Genomic DNA, 13,090 nt, shown 5'->3' on the forward strand with positions numbered 1-13,090 from the left:
ATATGTATAGGGCAGACTAAGGGCTCAAAAAGGAAAGCTCATTCCCTCCCATTGTAGAAGAGTGAAAAAATTCATAGACAAGAAAGGACATCAAGAGTTCATCAGTTCAAGCGCTCTACCCAGGCACGTTTATCTCTAAGGCCTGTGGCTATTTTCTTGCTTTCTTTCATTTTAGGTTTGTTTTTTTGTTTTGTTTTGTTTTGCTTTGTTTTGTTTTTGTGGCAGTCACCATATCAGTCCTCACATGTCGATAAATCATGAGGTTTGCCTCCCATTCCTCCCTCTTCCTGCACTCTCTCCCCACTGCACACGGAATCCTTGTTCCCACATCATGGAAATGGAAGATGACAAGATTAGTATATTTAAGAGAACATCTGTCAGCACTGCCCTATAAAAAGAGTTTGTATGCCTTAACAGGACAGAATGTTGCAGAAAGTGCTATCAATTCCATCTTGACAAGTCTCTAGTAATAGAAGTTGTAGAACTTTTAATGGTGGCTTATTAAAAGGCTTCATCGTCTTTATGGTCCAGACATTGTTTAATAGATTTCTACTGTACTTTAGTGTAAGGCCATTCTTTCCTGGCACGTGTGTGTGGGTGTGTGCACGTGTGTATCTGTGATGTGTGTGTGTGTGTGGGGGGGTGAGGGCTGTGTGAGAAATGTGTGCACTCCCATACAGCATAGGATTGAGAGCAACATTTGCCTGGTGAGGGTCCCTCTTGTATTGAGTCAGGGCCCCGGTGATTAAGTTGCTCCACCAGTGTCCCCTTTCCAGTAACTTCAACTTTTAACCTTTGACAAGAGATCTGTTTTTTGTCTTGTTAAGTTGTCTTGTTAACCCTATTTTCTGGCTTGTCTACAATTTATCCCCATCTTCTCAGACATGCTAAGCCCAAAACAGTGCATTTCACTGGAATGAGGACTCATCTGGTATTCAACATAGCTGGAGGCTTCATTTCACACTTCTGTATCTCTGGAATCTGTGCCTCACTTTTTAATTGACTTCCCCGCTTTTTAATTGACTTTAACATGATAAGCCAACTGTCAATTGAGTCTTGGTCTACCATGATCCATCAGCAAGTTTTGTGCAATTGGCTCCAATTTTTAATTGTATTTAAAGCTGGTAAATATATTGCAGCTGCCCATGCTGGAGGACAACTTCTGATTCATTCCTTTGAGTCAATATTTTTCTAATATGACTGTTGCTATGAATTAGTTTGATGTCTTCCAAAGACTTAGCATTTGTAATATGCAACTTGATGTGATATGCACGCATAAACCATCAATTTCAGTACCCAAATGATTGTAAACATTTTAAAGTGTGTGAATTAGGACTTGGCCTTGTGTTTCCCATTGGATGGTCAACTTGTTAGATTCTGAACCATAAGAGTCAGCATGGCTGTGAAAATAAAGATAGCAGCAATCAACACCCTGGCTATGAATCTTGTATTTGAAGCTGTCACTTGGTACATAATTAAAGTCCTTGCAAAGGCCAGTTACATATGATTGAGTTTGATATACACAGGTGTTGGTTTCTAGTACATAGTAAGCACTGAGTGTGATCAATTTCATTTTCATATAATCATTTGGTTAGTTTTCATTGCCTTAATGTAGGCAAGCCACCTATTGGACTCTGCTTAGTTTTTTTTTTTTTTTCAGTTTACTTATTTACTTATTTACTTATTTATGTATTTATTTATTTAGAAAGAAAGAGAGCATGAGTGGAGAAGGGACAAAGAGAGAGAGGGAGAGAGAGAATTTCAAGCAGGCTCCACACACTGTCAGGACAGGGCCCAACATGGGGCTTGAGCTCACAAACTGGGAGATCATGACCTGAGCCAAAACCAAGAGTTGGACACTTAACTGACAAAGCCACCCAGGCACACTGCACTCTCCTTAATTTTTAAGATCTTTTTTCTATAAAGCTCTTCCTATCTCTGAATTTATTAAAATATAGTCTTCCAAAGTTCACTTTTGTAAGAATTTGATAAAAATTTCTTCTACCTTTCTTTAGAGAAGACCCTGTAAGTTAGAAAAATCACACAGTATCGTGACTACAGCTTACTCTAAATCCTTGGCTAATTGTTGCCTGTAAGAACCTTATAAGAAGGGTGTCTGCCTTAATTCTATTTCAGTTTACTGTTGTTTTCCAACAGTTGCAAGAGGCAGGTTGACCCGTTGATAGTCTTTTGAGATGGCTTTTATGGAACAGTGCTATCTAACAGAAGTATAATGTGAGCCACAAATGCAAGTCACATTTGCATTTTTAAATTTCCTAGTATGCACATTAAAAAGTAAAATGAAACAGATGAAAATAACTGTATTCATCTGTTTTATTTAACTCAACATATCTAAAATATCATTTTAACATACTATTAATATAAAAATATTAATGAGATATTTTATACACTGCCAGTTTTCAAAACCTGGTGTGTATTTTATACTTACAGTACATCTCAATTTGGACCAGCCAGAGTTCAAAAGACCACCAGCCACATGTAGTTGTTGGCTACCATATTGAATAGTACAGGTCTAAGAGGTATCGGAAAGGTCAACAGTTTCCATTATCAGCGGAGCTAGATGCAATCAATTATCCTGACCCGGAAGAACTTAAGCATGTTGACAGACATTCTCATGCATCTTAGTTGTTTCATATGGGAGTTAACTCCCTTCCCTCCATATTTTAAGCATGGTAATAGGCATTGGGCATAATGAAGTCCTACCATAATAATCTCTTTGTTTTTATACTTCACCTTAACTTTGTTTCTGTGATGTTAAATATTATAGGAGAAGAATATGAGATTAGTGTTTAAAACAAGGACACAAGCTTAGGTTTCCTAAGCCACCTGTACTTTGAAATGCAATGATCATTTGTCACATCCTACCACATCCAATCACACCAATGATTTCAAATAAGCTTTCTCGCCTCTCCTCCGAGCTTCCAGTTAGTTAGCCTTAATATTTTGTGGAAGCATTTGCGATGAATGCTAATTTTCCTTTTGTTTTTTTTTTTCCCCTTGCCTCCATTTTGCCTTCGCTAGTTTCTCAGTTCTGTGCTGAAGTTTATTGCATGCTGCTCAGTTCTTCCAACTCTGAATCAGTGTGTGCTCAAGGCAGTAACTCTCTGTAGCTCTGGATGAGACCTCTCCCTTGAGAATGTCTTCAGAAAGGATGGTAGCTTTTGAAGTGTCAGGAAATTCACCAGGAATAAGAAGGAATGAAGCTACAAAGCAGACACCAGGAGTAAGAAAATAGCAATGCTTACTGATGGGGCAAATATGCCTGTCAAAATGAAACTTAAGTGGAGGGAATTGTCAGTGAGGGAAGCTGCCACCTCATGTCCATTGCCAAGGACTCGGGGAACCAGCCAAGCCTCCTTTAATTGAGTAAAATGACAATCAGCCGTGGTACTAAAACAGAGATGATTTTTATAAATAGGGTTGATAGCAGGATTTTTCCAGCTTCTGATTGCTGTCTGGCTATGGTTCCACCCTGAGAAAAATTCTGCCCTCTGAGTGCCAAATTCAGAAGATGATTTTACCCAACTTGTTACTGCCATATTTTCTGAATCTCTTAAAATAGGATTGAATCATAATTTAGAAAAGGGACCCAACATGCAAAAATGGATGGGCACATAGGATGCAGCTAGGTTTGTAGGATGCACTCACCCCATGAATAGTGAAATCTTTCTCAAATCCAAAAATTTTACTGAAGCACAGCTTCTGACATTACACTAAGAGCACAGTCTCTTCCCATAGTGTATTGCCTTGGGGAAATGGAGATGTGAGATGCTTATTAGCTCTTTTAGTCTGGTGCCCCCCCCCAACAAAAATTCTGTCTTCTCTTCCATCCCACCCTCTACCCCACTGCCTAACTCTCTCCCTGTATCTCCCTCCCTGTCTCTCTCTCTCTCTCTCTCTCTCTTAAACACACACACACACACACACACACACACACACACACACACACATATACACACAATCTAGCATTCTGGAATCAACAGTACATAGCTAAAACTTATGAAGAGAGATTACATGAAGAATCTTTTCATGCCTTGTGATAATGCCCTAAAGGGGTCAGTAGTCTTCTCTAGTTCAATGTTAATGATAGGTTGAGGCCCTAGAAATAATCTCAGTGACACAGGGCAGCCTCTGAGTAAGGAGACTTTATCTCTGAGAAGACATCACAGGCTTCAAAGGGCTTTTGGAGGGAAATGGTGGCAGCCCGGGGTATGGCTGTTCTCATATTGAGCCATCTCTGTACCTTATCCATGCATCTTTGGGCCTCCCTGCATCCTCATGTGAACAAATCAGATGCAGGCCTAGTTGTGGTTTTGATTTCAAATATCACTGTCTACCGGGGACCCTCGGAGGCCTCTTAGCTTACACTACCTCACTCCGTCCTCCCAGTGACCCTGAGAAATAGATGACATTGTTCCCCTCACTCCACAAAGGATAAAACCAGAGCTCAGAGAGATCCAGAGCAGTCAGAATTTGAACCCAGATTTTTTTTAATTCTAAGCTAGAATGCCTTCTGTTTGAGTGCCACTATTGTGAGGATCTGCCATTTGTGGGGGTTTTCTGTTGTTGTTGTTTCTTTATTTTGAGAGAGAGCGAGAGTGAGTGGGAGCAAGCAGGGGAGGGGCAGAGAGCGATAGAGAGAATCTCAAGCAAGCTCTGCACTGCCAGTGCAGAGCCAGACGTGATGCCTGACCCCACAAACCATGAGATCATGACCTGAGCCAAAATCAAGAGTTGGACGCCCAACGGGCTGAACCACCCAGGTGCCCTGTGAGGATCTGTCTTTCGATCAGAAGGAGAACACAACCACTTGGGGCCAGCCCTCCAGGAGAGAAGGCATTGGGAAGTCTCCTCCTCATCCTTACATTCTCGTCCCTGCTTTCTCTACATGTACTCGGGCCCACTCGCTACCTTTCCACATGAACGTCCACTTTTCAGCCCTTTCCAGTGCTTTCATCTCTAGCTTGCACAGATATCGTGGGTCCAGGGTTCTTTTATTTGCCCAACGTTGGATTCTGTTGTCAGCGGAAGTAGTGGAGACAGACACGTACCCAAAACCATAATGCAAGTCCAAGTGCAGGAGATGTTCCGATGTGTATATTTTGCTCCCAGGCAATGGCAACGTCCACGTCCTCTGTGTCCATCTTGCTCTAACTGTGATTTATTTTTCTACCTAGAAGTTCAGCAGACCAAACACTGGTTGGATTAAAAAACACCTAAAAAGCAGGCCCACAGATAAAACGAACCTAAACAGGTCGTGAAGATAAGCACTTCATGCCTCCCATGAGGAGGCTTAGTTTGGATGGGGACAAGCAAGAGGAGCTTAGTTTGGATGGGGACAAGCCCAGTTTCTGGAGCTTCGAGGAAGCAGAGCCCCAAAACGCAGGCTTTCAGCCTCTGTTCATTTTGTTATTAAATGAAGAAATGTGCGGTTACCATGGCAACAGCCCTACCAAAATTTTATGGCTTCTCTGACTACTTGCTGGCCCAAATCAGCTCACTTTTCAAAGCAGGTGCTCTTAAGGGATGCTTTTTGGAAAACCACATTCTAATGTGAGAATGGGGGAACCCCACCACCAGACCCTTTTTTCAGTCGGTACCTCCAGGCTTTGGCGTAAGAGGTAATTGCCTGTAGCCTAATGAAAACTGTAGGTATAATTTCTGTCTCCTTGGGTCAGGTCAGCAATGGGAAGAAAGCTTCAAATCCTGCTAAAGGCAGTTCGTGAAAACACTAGATTCTATACGGATTGTAGCAGAAAAGACTTTGTGATCTTGCTGTTGCCTCTGTCATCTTAATGTTCTCTTGTCGCTGATATGAAGCAGACCCTGCATATTCATCGGTGCCCTCCTGTGCTTTCCCTGCTTGGGAGAGCAGCCCTGGGCATGGTAAATTACATATTACAAAGTCATCGTGTGGCAGACTCGATGACGAGCCTCCTGACCCCCTTTGGGAATGAAGGATTTGCTCCCTCACTTGCTAGGAAGCCTCAGTCAGTCCTCAGCTACCAGCAGCCTGTGGGGGCTCAGAAAGGCCACTCAAGATCACACTCCCTTCCCAGTGGCCTCCGTCTGATGGCTGACTGATACAAAGCTACAAAGGCCCAGCCCCTTTGGCTGAAACTCAGGACAGCTCTGAAGGGTCATCCCATAGGCCTTGTGGGGGAGTGTTGAGACACAGCTCCACTCCCCCGGTGCCCAATCCCTCCCAGCAGGTGCTAACCCCAAGAGCATGCCCCAATGAATGTCTTGGCTGCTAACTTCTATCCCAGAGTCTTTCCCTCAGGAACTTGACTTGTGGCACATTCCAAGGTCTAGAAGTTGCCCAGGTCAGGAGTATCTCCCACCCAGGAGAGCAGAGTCAAGGCAGCAATGAGCTGTAACACGCGACATGACCACCAGAAGCCTGGCAGTGCTCGTTGACCCTGACGCAGTGTGTGGTACACATCTGGCAGGTGACATGCTTTCATTCTGTTCGGTACACATCTGGCAGGTACACATCTGGCAGGCGACATGCTTTCACATTCTGTTCCCGAGTGACTATGGATGTTCACATTTGCCCTTTAACACCAATAAAGACAGATGGAAGTCTCTGGAAAAAGGATTCACATACCCACATGCCACCTCTACCAGGAGGAGTCCTCTGGCCGTCCCTTCTCCCTGTCCCTTACCTGTGGCTGCTGTCACAAATTACTACAAACGGAGTGGCTAAAGCAACCCAAATAATTTCTCTCGTTGTTTAGATGGTCAGACATCCAAAATCAGTTTTGTTAAAGCTAAAGGGAAGATGTCGGCAGCGCTGGCTTCTTCTGGAGGCTCCAGGATAGAAGACGTTTCCTGGCTTTTTCCAGGCTTTAGAGGCCACCTTCATTCCTTCGCTCGTGGCCCCTTCTTCTACCCTCAAAGCCAACAGTGTAGCACCTTCTGTACTGCCTGACCTCTGCTCCTACCTTACACCTTCTCTCTCCTGACCCTCCCACCCTTCTCACCCAGGAACCCTTGTTTGGAATGACATTGAGCCTACTTGGATAATCCCTCCACATCAAGATCCTTCACTTAGAGGCCCCTGTGTGGCTCAGTCGGTTAAGCGTTTCCACCATGTGTGACCTCGCGGTCATGAGATTGAGCCCCAGGTCGGGCTCTGCATTGGCAGCACGGAGCCTGCTTGTGATTCTACTCTCTCTGCTCCTCTCTCTGCACCTCTTCCATTCTCACAATAAATAAATAAACATGGAGGAAAAAAAAGATCCTGATGTAATCGCATTTACAAAGTCTCTTTTGCCATGTAAAGAAACATATTCGTAGATTCTGGGGGTTGGGACATGGACGCCTTTGTATGGGTATCATTCAACCTCGGACACCAGTGCCCATGCCCGAGTCAGGACTCCAGGCAGAGGAATGAACACACGCAGAGACAGGAAGGCACGGCCTGATGTCATTTGGGCAGCTGTGGATCTTTCTTAAGGGGGAGCATAGGTTTCAAGAGAAGCATGTCAAGTGATCAAACTGGACAGAGATGCAGGGGAGCTCACATTGGATACACGTCTTAAACTTGAGTTATAGTTAATCATAAATGTGGCTCATCTCCCTGTTTGCCCATAAGCACCTGAGGCCAGGACATGGGTCAGTGTCTTCCCAATGTCACCACAGCTCTGGCTCAGAGACCGGCACAGGACAGGAGTTCGGTGCAGGTGTGTGTCATCAGCCCATGGCAGCTTTGCCCTGCTATGACACCGTGGGGGCAGAGTGGTCTGAAAAGAGGACTGTCCTGGGCACCTTCATCTTGGCCACGTGACCGGCCTGCTTGGACCTCCCCAGATCGAGGCTTTTCCTGGGCCGGCAGCGTGGGTGAGCACGAGTGAAGACTTTCTGAAGGGATACATAATAATGCTGGCCCAGTGATCACAGTCAAGGCTGGAAGATGGGTGCACGAGGGTTCAGTATGCTCTCCTATCTACTGGATATTTCCATAATATCAAGTTTTTCTTAAAGTTATGTGAGCGGCACATAGCATCCTTGAAAACGTAACAGGTACCAAAAGGCAAGAGAAGTCTGTGGTGATAACTGGGTAATGATAGGGAAAAAAAATGGGTTAAGACTATAAAAAGCTCATGTCTGTTACTTAATGAGAAAACATCTGTACGAGCGCTTCGTAAACCGTAAAACGTTCCATACCCATAAGGGACTTTTCCTCAGTTATTAATACAAACGGTATTTCTTCAGGAATTAGGCAATTTTCCAATCTTTTGTATAGTAAATGAGATGGATTTCCTTCCCATCTACAAACCTCGGGGCTCACTGAAGTAATTCCTTCTCAACACAACCTTTCCCTTTGATGTCAGTTTAAGGTGTGTTGATTTTTTTCCTCTGTCTGCCCCTCATCCTCAGACGCTGAAGGACGCCAGTGACAACGCCCGCAAGGACTTCCACCGTGAGGCAGAGCTGCTGACCAACCTCCAGCACGAGCACATTGTCAAGTTCTACGGTGTCTGTGTGGAGGGCGACCCGCTCATCATGGTCTTTGAGTACATGAAGCACGGGGATCTCAACAAGTTCCTCAGGTGCGGTGCGGGGGATGGGATGGGAGGGGGCTTGAGGACGGTGCAGGCCTTCATGATTAAGACAGATGGAGGGTGAGGACCAGCAGTTGCTGGGAAGGTCCCAGGGTCACTTGGAACTTTCTCTAGAATGGCCTCTCCTGGTGACACCACCACCATGTACCACAGAGAAAGAAACTGAGGCCACGGCAATGTTCTTGTCTTAAGGAACTCACTCTACAGCATGCGACGTGAGCGATTCCACTCAGTTGCACCTGTGTTCATTGAGCATTTGTTAATGAAGTGGCATGTGACATGGCATTTGAAGTGGACCCTAGAGTATCTGTAGGAGTTTGCCAGGTGGATTAGAGAGGAGTGTCCCTCAGGGCTAAGGAATCAGTGAGTTAAGGGACTAAGGTGTCACGGTGAGAGGTTTGGTCATCCAGGAGTGGAGAGCCCAGAGTAGGCACAGGATGTGTAAAAGGAGTGAGGAGGAGTGAAGGGTGGATTTTAACCTGACAACAAAATGGAGACCCAGGAGGTCAGGAGGTCAGGGATGTGGTGAAAAGAACAGAATCCATAGAGCAAAAGCTCTGGAAGGAAGGAGGTCAAAAAACATTGGACGGGGCCATTGGAAACACAGGCTATAGTTCTTGCTGAGCCCCTGAAGCCCTGCAAAGATGGACAGCCTTCACTTGAGGTGTTTTGTGGCAAACCGGGTCATTAGAAGAAGGCAAGGCAAGGAAGGGGGAAATGTTGATTATATAAGGGAGCCACTGGGTTATAAAATAGGGTCCGTGTCACTTGGATTTCTAGCATTAACCTAATTAGATTTTAGTTTACCAGTGGCTTCCTAGAAAGTCCCCCACCTTATGACAGGGAGGGGTCTCAAGACAGAATAAGTGAGAGACGATGCTGAGTGCCCATAATCCAGGGGTCAAGGTGAAGATACTCTGAAATAGTGAGGAGTTGAATCTCAGCTCTGGCGTTTATTAGTCAAGGGACCTTGGGCAAGTGTCTCAGCTGTTCAGGTAGTGATACGGAGCTAGCAGGGCAGATATGAGGACTAAGTTGGGATAAGTACAGAAAGCTCTTAGCATAGAAGCAAATAGGAAGTTTTCAACAAGCAGAAGCTTGAATTCCACTGGTGATGATATCTACTGGTAAACCAACTGCCTCCGCGAAGGGGATCACTGGGAGAGCTACACTGGGTAAGACAGAGAAGTCCGTGGTCACCCAGCTAGGGTTCCCGGTCAGTGTTCTCCTCCTGCACCTCCCAAGGGACAGAAGAAATGAGCTGATCCACACACTCCTTGCTGAAGGAAACCAAGGAATGCTTTTATTTGCATTGAGCAGGGGAGCGAATGGAGCCCACCCGTTTAAGATCATGAGTGGAAAGAGTGAGATTCCCAGTAGCATGGGCTGGGGAGACTGGATTCTCCTTCCCAGTCTGCATCAGCAGCTGTGTCGCTTGGATGGATCCTCAGCCCACGTGGACCTGAGTTAGATTCTCTCTGTGTCACCTCTGGGTCTAACATGCAGTTGTCTTTCCAATGTAGCTGCCCCTCAACTTTGAAAGATTAGCAAGTGTGCTGCCTGTGATATCTCAGTAGGTAGTAGAATTTAGGACAAATGAGAAAGATGTCGGCCCCAGTAAAAGGAGTATAATAATGCCCACATAGAGGACTAGTGTCAAGACTATTGTGGTGGCAGATAATCGGTAGATGCTGTCCCCGCTGTCCTCCCTCTCTGCCACGCTGAGGGATCCACAATGCTGGGGATATTATACCTCTTGTGTTACGGTGACCTCTCTATCCTTCTCCAGTTTCTGGGGGCGCTGGAAGGGGCTTTCCCCAGAAAAGGGCACCAGGCAGTCACTTCGTGCAGCCCCTGGAAGATTCAGGAACTGTGCTGTTTACATAATAAGTCCACCACGGTGAGAACAGTGGAGGGGGCAGTGTACCTCTGTGCTTGGAAAATGCCATGATGTGGTTTGCACCTTCTGGATCACTTTTGCCGTCTCTAGCCTCATGAATACATGTGCAATTTAGTCCTCTTGCTGGGATGGGTCCCCGTGCTCTGCCTTGCTTACAATTGTGGGGGGGGGGGGGAAGGAAAGCCAGTGAAATTAGGGATGTGTAGCCGACACTTGGTGTTCAGAGACCATCATCCTGATGCACTACTCTGTGCCTGCAAGGTTTTTCTTGTAGGTGATAAGAGATGATGATGGTAGCTTTTGTCTTTCAGCTCTGATGTGAAAGGAGGAAAATTAGCTGCTCCTAGAAGTATTTTTCCCTTGTTCCCATGATCTCAGCTACTTGTCTATTTAAAGATGGTGCTTTCCAAAAACTGTAGCATAATACAACCAAACGTATTCACCCATATGCAGTGAAATGCTTCTGTGAGCTCACACTGCGTGTGCACATACGTGTATGCATGCGTATGTAACCAAGTGTGTGTGTGTGTGTGTGTGTGTGTGTGTGTGTGCGCACACGCATGTGTTGATCCTTTCGCTTTTGGCTCAACCAACCTCTCCTTAGCTCTCCTTCCTGTTTCCGGAAGAAGCAGGCACCTGATTTTTAGGAATCTCTTCTGCTTGATCTCAGAATCTGATGAACTCTGGTTTCAAGAGGTATTCAATGCCAAGAATCAGGTTCTTAGGCACAATAATGTGCTCTGAACTATAGTCTGTCCTCCCTTTCTGGAAGGGAGTCTAGCCCCTAAACCACCATGAACATGTCCCCAAGCATCATTGGCACTGGCCTATAAAGACAGATGTCTACAATTTCCTCTCACTCTTTTTATTCACCCCGAAGCCATACATTGAGTACCAACATGGCCAAGTCCTCTGCTAGGTTGGCCAGGAAATGAGGAGTAAAACGTAGTTCTTGCTGGCAAGGAGATGACAGTTTTGCCTATTGGAATCTCTCCAGAATTCCTTTCCAACAAGAGGAAGAGAGATAAGGCTTTTCCAAGCAATAACAGCTAATATTATTGAGACTTCTAAGCAATTTAAGTGGTTTAACTTGTATAAACTTAATAAACTATGATTACCATTATTCCCATTTTATGGTCCAAAAAACTGGGTCACGATGCTGGTGAGTGACACAGCTGAGATTCAAACCCACAGACCCTGGCTGCAAAACCCATAGAGCACTGCAATACTTCCTCTTGGGGTAGCTGTTGATAAAACTCAGAAGGAAGGTAGTGTGCCTTGGCATTCTGGAGCCAGACAGTGTGGCTAAGTGCCCGCTGTAACCCACACTTGGAGAGAATAACCAGAGGAACGGTGAACAGCTTCCCCCGTTAGAAGCCCACTGAGCCTTCCCGCTCCTCAAGCGGGGTGCTAATGGTGCTTTTCCCCTCTTAAGGCATGTTCTCCTGGAAGAGGTAAACATGGTTTGATTTCTAAGAGCTGCAGGGTCACCTGAGGAGTGAAGCAGAGAGCTGCTGTGTTAAGTTCATTTATACTCCTCTTGAGAACTTGGTTAGAAGACTCACCTGCCCTCTTACAGCAGGACTTTCTGCTCCAAGAAAGCATGCAGAGGTGTCTCCCATTACAAGGAGTCCTGTTAAGTACTCACAAGCAAGCAGGGAAACCATTGGTTTAGCGTGCCGGAGCCTGCCCCAACCTGCACGTGGTATCAGAGAGTGCAGAAGGCACTGGGGAGTCACAGCTTTCTGGGGCCTTCGGAGGGTAAGGCTGGAGCATGGGGCTTTGTGCACAGGTGGCCTATGGCACTGGCCTCTGTCTTCTCTGGAGACTTTGCAACTGATAGATTCTTAGAAGGTCTAGATTCCTGGCAAATCGGCAACGTTATTTCACTCTTTGATTTAGATCCATGGAGGAGATTCCATCCTGGCCTAGATTCTCGGGATATTTCAGGATTTCTCATAGTTTGTGTGTTCTTCTAGGTCTCTCTGCTGGTATTGAAGTCACAATCAGGGCTTTGTCTCCTGTAATAAGAGACAACATTCCCACTTTCCCCTCTTTCCCCGGCCCCCTTGGGTGCTGGGAAGAACAACACTGGAGCGATCTTTAGTGCTGGCTTTGCACGAAAGCCCAAGCAAGCTCTCAGTTATTGCTCGTATTAGTGAGCTCAGGAGGGTGCAGTGGGTACCCCCTCTTTACAGAATGAGAAGACGGTCCAGAGCGGTTCTGCAGGTCACCTGAGGTCACAGCTAGTGTGCTAGGATGGGATTCAAATTCCGTACCCTGAGCCTTGCCCAGAGGTTTTGAGCTGAACAGAGCCCCAGGGCATTTCCCCACACTGCTCCTCAGTGCTACAACAGGGAGGCACTAGGGGCTGGGTCTGAGTGGAGGTGACAGGCACCAGAACCTCCTTGCACAAAAACAGGAAGCCCCTCCCTGGGAATGGTTCAACGCAGATATTTAGAGACACAAGGGACCTACAGGATCACCCAGCCTAATATCTGTATGTTTGACTGATGGAAATTACAGACTGGACAAGTTCAAAGCTTCCCTAGATCCTGGTGCTGGAAAACTCCCCTCCTCCTTGTCCAGTGCTTGTTCT

At 45.8% G+C, this 13,090-nt stretch overlaps 1 protein-coding gene across 2 annotated transcripts in view; it reads left to right on the forward strand.

Moving 5' to 3' along the window:
- The window catches only part of NTRK2 (neurotrophic receptor tyrosine kinase 2), a 335,632-nt gene that overhangs the window by 254,791 nt on the left and 67,751 nt on the right, over nucleotides 1–13,090 (forward strand). For both annotated transcript variants that reach the window (XM_023242219.2, XM_023242218.2), the window contains one exon: nucleotides 8,407–8,579. In XM_023242219.2, coding sequence (XP_023097987.1) covers nucleotides 8,407–8,579 — 173 coding nt within the window. The remainder of the gene's footprint in view (nucleotides 1–8,406; nucleotides 8,580–13,090) is intronic.

This window comes from Felis catus, chromosome D4 (assembly GCF_018350175.1).
Source record: "Felis catus isolate Fca126 chromosome D4, F.catus_Fca126_mat1.0, whole genome shotgun sequence".
Classification (NCBI taxonomy): domain Eukaryota; kingdom Metazoa; phylum Chordata; class Mammalia; order Carnivora; family Felidae; genus Felis; species Felis catus.